Consider the following 7,227-nt stretch of genomic DNA (forward strand, 5'->3'; position numbering starts at 1 on the left):
GGTTTTGGACCTATTGTTGGGTCCAGTCCATTTGGTTGTATATATATATCTTATATTTAGTCTGTAAACTATTCTGATTTGAAACCTAATAAAATCTGATTTCCCCCAAAACTATTCTAGTGTCCTTGTTTGTTCTCTTGTTTTGTTGCATCTGTTATAACAGTGGTATTGGCGAAAGGTTTCTTATGAAGAGCTACTAGAAGCAACAGATTCCTTCAGCAGCAACAATCTGCTTGGAACTGGAAGTTTTGGTTCTGTATTTAAAGGGACACTTCGTGATGGATCCAAAGTCGCGGTCAAAGTTTTCCATTTGCAATTCATGTATGTAACCAAGAGCTTTGATGCAGAATGTGAGTATTAGCCAGCATACGTCACCGAAACTTAATAAAAATCCTCAGTTGCTGTGTAAATCGTGATTTTAGAGCTTTGGTGCTAGAGTATCTGCCAAATGGGAGCCTTGAGAAATGGTTGCATTCTGAAAATTGTTTCTTGGACGTGGTACAAAGGTTTAAGATTATTGTTGATGTGGCGTTGGCTTTAGAATATCTTCACCATGATCACGCACCAGATGTTGTTCATTGTGATTTGAAGCCAAGCAACATCCTGCTAGATGAAGATATGGTTGCACATGTCTGTGATTTCAGTATTTCCAAATCTTCGGCAATGGGGAAACTATGATTCAAACCAACACTTTGGCCACAATTGGTTATATGGCACCAGGTAATTTTTCTTCTCTTTTTCTAAACTACGATATTCTGAACTATTAATTGTTTCTAAAAGCTGCGCTAAATATTATGAAACACTTAATGCCAATTGTTGTTACAGAATATGGAGAGAAAGGAATAGTGTCTACAAGTGGTGATGCCTACAGTTTCGGCATAATTTTGCTTGAAACATTCACAGGGAAAAAACCAACTGATGATATCTTTGGGGAAGAATTGAACTTGAAGCAGTGGGTTAGCAAATCTATAGAGGCGAACTCAGTTATGACAGTTGTTGACAGAAACTTAATTAAGAAAGATCAGAACTTCTATCTGATGGAGCAGTGTTTGCTGTCAATTCTTCGTGTTGGGCTACTTTGTCTTAGCGATTTACAGCACGAGAGAATCAACATGAGGAACATTGTGGCCAGACTAGAAAATATTGAAATCCCACCAGTTAAATAAGTATGTAGTTTGATAAAATGGATGGCACTCGATGTTTTTTTTAATCCAAATGCTAATAAATTTTTGTATTATGATGTCTTCTATTAGAAGTGTAGTTATTAAACCCAGTCTCGACATCTTTTCAATTAGGCCACTCTACAACAATTTAATGATTCAACTGCAGGTTCTTCGGTTGAATTGAATGTGATGTCATGTTATACAATGAAATAATATTTTAAATTACTGAAATAATATGATTATTGAATTACTAGTTAAACCGGTGGTTAAACTTAGGGATGTAATCGAGCCAAGTCAAGCTCGAGTATACTCGAGCTCGACTCGACTCATATATACCTAGGCTCGAGCTTGACTCGAGCTCGACCGATTACAAAAAATCGGTACTCGAAACTTGACTCGAGAAACTCGCTTTAAACTCGAGACTCGACTCGATAAGGCTCGACCTTTAGTCAAGCCTTATCAAGTCGAACCTAATCAAGATTTTTGACTCGACTCGACCAATCTTCCCTTTTTTAGACATTTTTTTCTTTTTAGGTCTTTTTACAATTATGTTATTACTTTTTTGCCATTATGAAATTTTATTATAAAGAAGAATTTATTGTAAATTTCGTAAAACTTATACCCATAATGGTAATTTTATAATTATAATACATATATATTATTTAAATTATAAATATATTATTTAAATACCCCTGACTCGACGAGTAGCTCGACAAGTTTTGAGCCTCAAAATATTGGCTCGAAATTCGACTCGAATGACAATCGAGTAGCTCGAGACTTGGCTCGAACTCGGTCAACCCGAGTTCAAGCCAAGCCGTTAACCGAGCTACTCATGAGCTACTCGATTATGACTCGACTCGCTTACATCCCTAGTTAAACTCGTCAATTTTTGAGCATTTTATCAGCTGAACCATTGTGTTGTTGACTAGTCAACAGGCTTCTTTCTTAATTGTTCCAACTACAAACAAAACCCATATGGGTGGCCCATGCGTGTAGCCAATTATTGTTATCCGAAACCCGAAATCCAACCAACAAAGACTAAAGCAGGAGTGAGTTTATAGTTTAAGAATCCAAACTGAAATTTATCCAAAAATTTAAGAAATACCTAATCATTCAACAAAAAAAAAAGCAATTAACAATGAATGGTAACCCAATATTTATTTCAATAGTTACCTTGCTATAAAGCATTTAGAGAACACGTGTGGAATTTTGTACTTGATACTCACTTTTTCAAAAAATAAATAAATGGAAAAATATAGCTTCAATAAAAGCTTTTTGCACCATCAGTAGCCACTAGATCAAGTAAAATTCCAAAATTCATCTAGATTGTGGCTTTTTCCATGCGTTCCACTCAAAACTATTATTTACAAAATATGTGTGTAGTGTCGAAACATCTCGATCTTGGACCAATCAGTCAATGGCAAATCTACCTCCTTTGATTTAATGGCTATCTACCTCCAATCAGTCAACTGTTATTTTTAATTTGCCACTTGAGATTTGATTTAATGGCTATCTACCCCCTTTAGGATTAGAAATAAGGTATGTTAGCCATCTTTTAAGAATTTATCATTCAAAAAATTTAAATAAACTAAAAAAAGATAATTATCCTTTGATAATAACAATCTTATTCCAAATTTTGGTAATTTTAATTATTGCTAATTACTATGTAATCATCATTAGTCTAATAAGCCTAAAGTTATATGTGTGTGTGTGTGTGTGTGTATAACTTGAACATTATCCAATATAAATAAGACAAGAATTTAAGAAAAATTAATAAAAAGCAATTTTTTTTTGCTTTTTTCAATTTAATATTGTTGTATAGGTGATACCACTACAAGAAAATTGCGTTTCTGTGACAGGCAAAAGTCGTCACTAAAAATTCAGAAGTCGTCACAAAAAAAGTCAGTGACGACTTTTACTGCTGTCATAGAGCTGTCACTAGTTCTATGTCACAAAAGGGGGTCCATGTGACGACTGTTGAAAGTCGTCACAAACGATTTCGCTTTTGTGATGACTCTTGTCGTCACTCATTGTTGTACATTGTGTGACGACTTTTATTGTCACTAAGCTGGCTAAATTCTTGTCATAGTCAACCCTTGGAGTTGTCACATTATGCTTCCGTTCAGTGACGACTTTTGTTGTCATTGTTTTCCATCCATAAAAAGTGACGACTTTCTGGTGTCACTAGTGAAACTTGTTGGCAGTGACAACTTTTTTATTGTCATTTATTTTTTTGTAAAAAGCAATAATCTAATGTTAATTACGCAACATATCTGCCAACAATCACAAAACGTTCATTGAGTAGCAAGGAGAAAAAAAAAGCCAACATACGAAAAGAAAGCCAACATTCATTTCCAATAGAAGATCAACCCAAATACATATATATATAAATGTTGCCTCAAATGAGTCATAAACCATGCACCATCCAAAATAAGCCATTCAGTTACAATACTAGTGATTTCCCATCCACAATAGAGAGTAGTAAAGTTCTATACAAAAATATGAGCACGATTCTCATCTAGAACAAAACATGAGCACGATAGGCCTTGTAGTCTTCAATTCAAAAACCATCTTCACAGCAATGACTGGCTTCTTCTTCTTGGAAATCGTGTTAGAACCTACACGTTACCAAAATTGAAGCAATGAGCACTGGTGTTAAAACTGGAACTACACTTCTAGATAGGCACCATATTATAAAAACTAATGTCACTCTAATTTGAAATTATAGCAATCTAAGTAAATTGCTTAACACAAAAATAAAGTGAAATTATAGCAAATAAGACATTGAATGTATATTCTGTGAAATATAGAATAACAATACAAACACAATAAATATCTGCATGTTCACAAATATATATGCAATAACAATAACAATAACAGCAATAAAATCCTAAAATCATTGAGAGCCTAGATGACCGTGAACCACACAGTATATCAAGAAAAAAAATACACACACACACACACACAATCACAGGTGCCTCTTTTTCCTTAGCACAAAAAAGAAATTCTGATACAGAAAAATTTAGATGAGTTCGACAAAGAAAAAAGTGGAATACATCCCAACGTTCAAACACATTTGCTTTAAAAACACTAAAGTTTTGGTTGCAACATCCAGCACCTCAATGGCTGTAATTAAACATGAACAAGATTTCAAGCACCTAAATCAGCCCCAAGCAACTCAATTGCATTAAACAGGAATCAGATTTGGTGGAACCAGATTTCAAGTGCCATCAAGCAACTAAATTGACATCAAGCAACCCAATTGTATTAAAAATGAATCTCTATTTTGTAGAACCAGAATTCAAGTGCCTCAATTGTAATAACTATGAAGAGTAAACAATTTATTTATACCACAAAAGAAATTAGACATCCAGGCAAATGATGAAATACATTCCTAAGCACAATATGCCAAAGTAAAGACCATATTCATACCTCTTGAACCAGCAATAAACAAAGCAGACTGAACAAAGAAAATCATGTACCCAGGATACAATCCCTGCGACATAACAGATACATTTAATTATGTAATGAGGTGATATTCAGATTATTTATTATCTAAAAAAAGGGGGAAAATGAAAGGTCATATGGCTAGTGGACATGTTGCGTCTCAAGGGAAGGGAGAAGTATTATCACCAAAATTGGGGTAACAAAGATGCATTTGCTTTCAGATGGCAATAATACAAAGGATAATGCAATTAGGAAGAAAATGACCTGGGGACTATTATCAAAGAATATAAGCATCAAACGCAGGTCATCATAACAGCCCGACATCAGAGCATCAAAGATATAAAGGAATGTGGAAACACATAGTAAATACAAATATAAATTGAAAACATGCCTTCTTCTCTTTATTGCATTTGACAAAGTTTCCATGATGTTAAACATGGTGATAATCAGGAAGCCAAGAACACAACCAAGACTTTATCCTATTCAATCTCACCCTTGTACATCAGCCCTTTACTTCTATTCTACCCTTTTTTGGTCATGCTCTTCCATAAGCAGCAAGACCACATATTAATTAAATTACTAACATTCCACTGTGGTTTTAGTCCATCTTTTCCTCCAGCCTGCAATTGTCGTCCTATAACTCTTTCCAACATTGCAACTTTTGATTATATGGAAACATCCGGATTTCCATATCAATTTGTTAAGTTATCTTCCAAAGATAACAACTATATTCTTTTCTTATATCACAATAAAATCAGTAAATAGGACCAAATGGATGGCACCAAAATGTGCTCCATGCAGCTCAAGAAACAACAACATATTGCATCGACCAATATTCCTGATTCAGGAAAGCCAAGTATATAGCCAAATCATAGAAGATGGCCAACACAAGCAATCAAGTTTTATTTGCCAGTACCCTACAGAATCATGTTGTTGAAATTGTTAGCATGCACAGGTTATCAAAACTAATTAGACCATGCAAGAAAAATAAGCTGCCCTTGTTCGATTCAGCTTTTCTGAAGCTGATTAGAAAAGGTGATCATCCAAAAGGTGAACTCCAAAAATTTGGAATTACGTTTCACTTTTAAAATTTCTCCAACCTAAAAAGCTGTTTTCAAAACTAACTAGAAGACTGCTCCTCATAAATAGCCTTTCTGCATAAAATCGATTTTGTTACTCAGATGCTTTTAGCTTAAAAGAAACTATAATTAGCTGATTTTAAGAAACCAAGAAGAGAGAACCTGTATTTAGCTAATTAATATATATTTTACAATAAGGACCCATGCACCTGTTAGGAACATAAATGTTTAACTTCCATGAATACAACTACTACCAATTCCGATAGTGATATATGATCAGAAATATAATACTAAACTAATGAAACCATGTCTTCTCAAAAGAAAGGAAATGAAAGAAAAAAACTATAGCTCCCATTTTGTAGGGCAGAGCATGTCATACCCTTCGGGGAAAAAAAAAAGAAAAGAAAAGAATCAAGATGACGGGATAAGCTCAGGTTCCTATTACCATGTAGTATACGCTTTGTTTTACTGTAAAAAAAGAAGAAGATGGAAGGATCCTATTCCCTTACGCATTGTCACGGATATAAAAGGTAGCAGCCTCATGATTTTCCAGGTGTTCAGTATCAACCTGCTGGAATATTTCCGGCATTAAAAAAAAAAAGAAATTCGTCAAAACCATGTCCTTTTTCTACTGTTTTGTAACTAAATAAAGTCCAGTTGCCTACTTTGAATCTTTGCTTTATTCAAAGTGTTTTTTCGTATGATAAAATCGTGAGTTGAGTAAACTTGACCTATCATTTTCTGGAACAAAATAGCTTTTTTGGTTGCTGGAGTCTTTTTGAGTCAATAATATGGATAGGGAAATGCAGCAATGAGCATTGAACGAATGCCCTGTTACGGCCTGCTGTTAGACCACTTGGGCATTTCAACAAACAGTAAACGAACATGAAAAATTCCAGCAATTCTTTGCTCAAATGAAGCCACGGTTGGCCCCAAAATCATCAGAAGTACAAGGGATTTCAAATTCAATCATGATATAAACATGCGCATGCTAAAATTTGAACAATCAACGGGGCAATTGCAATAAACGAAGCCATGGCAGACATGCTTAGAGGACTTGGGAAGGAACTGAAATTCAAAGAAAAAGGGGCGACTTATAGTGCTCTTACTTGAGCGGTGGCGACGGCGATTATGACGAAGGTGAAGACGGTGAGTTGGAATTGGAAGATGACTAGGTCTGACTTCCTCCGAGAGCCTTCATCTAGTGATACAGAGAACGGCAGCAGCCCGGGAGGTTGTGCGCGGTGTTGGCGATGGCAGACAGCAGCAGAGCGGACGCGGACTGGTGGTGACCTGGTTCTTCCTCCTCTGTCCGTTGCCGCGTCTTTCTCTCCTGATCTTCCTATCAGCCGCCACTCTTCCTTCACTCTGTTTTTTTTCTTTTCACGCTCAAGGCCTCCCTTCCAAGAACCCTAGCTGCTTCTCTGCTCTTCTATTTCTCTTTTTCTCCTCTAAAACCTAGCCGCCCTTTCTCAGGCTTCCCCCTCAGCTTTTCTTGCTCACGGGAAGGAGGGTTAGTTCACCATAGGAAGGAAAGA

The 7,227-nt window shown here is 35.7% G+C and overlaps 1 protein-coding gene across 1 annotated transcript; it reads left to right on the top strand.

Annotated features, from left to right (window-relative positions):
* Positions 1-674: 674 nt before the first annotated feature.
* LOC140006370 (putative receptor-like protein kinase At3g47110) lies at positions 675-1,166 on the top strand. Its single transcript, XM_072048181.1, has 2 exons — positions 675-720; positions 826-1,166. Exons 1-2 carry the CDS (start codon positions 675-677, stop codon positions 1,164-1,166), a joined length of 387 nt encoding a protein of 128 aa, XP_071904282.1.
* Positions 1,167-7,227: the final 6,061 nt, after the last annotated feature.

Source organism: Coffea arabica, chromosome 5e (assembly GCF_036785885.1).
Source record: "Coffea arabica cultivar ET-39 chromosome 5e, Coffea Arabica ET-39 HiFi, whole genome shotgun sequence".
In the NCBI taxonomy this organism is placed as follows: Eukaryota; Viridiplantae; Streptophyta; class Magnoliopsida; order Gentianales; family Rubiaceae; genus Coffea; species Coffea arabica.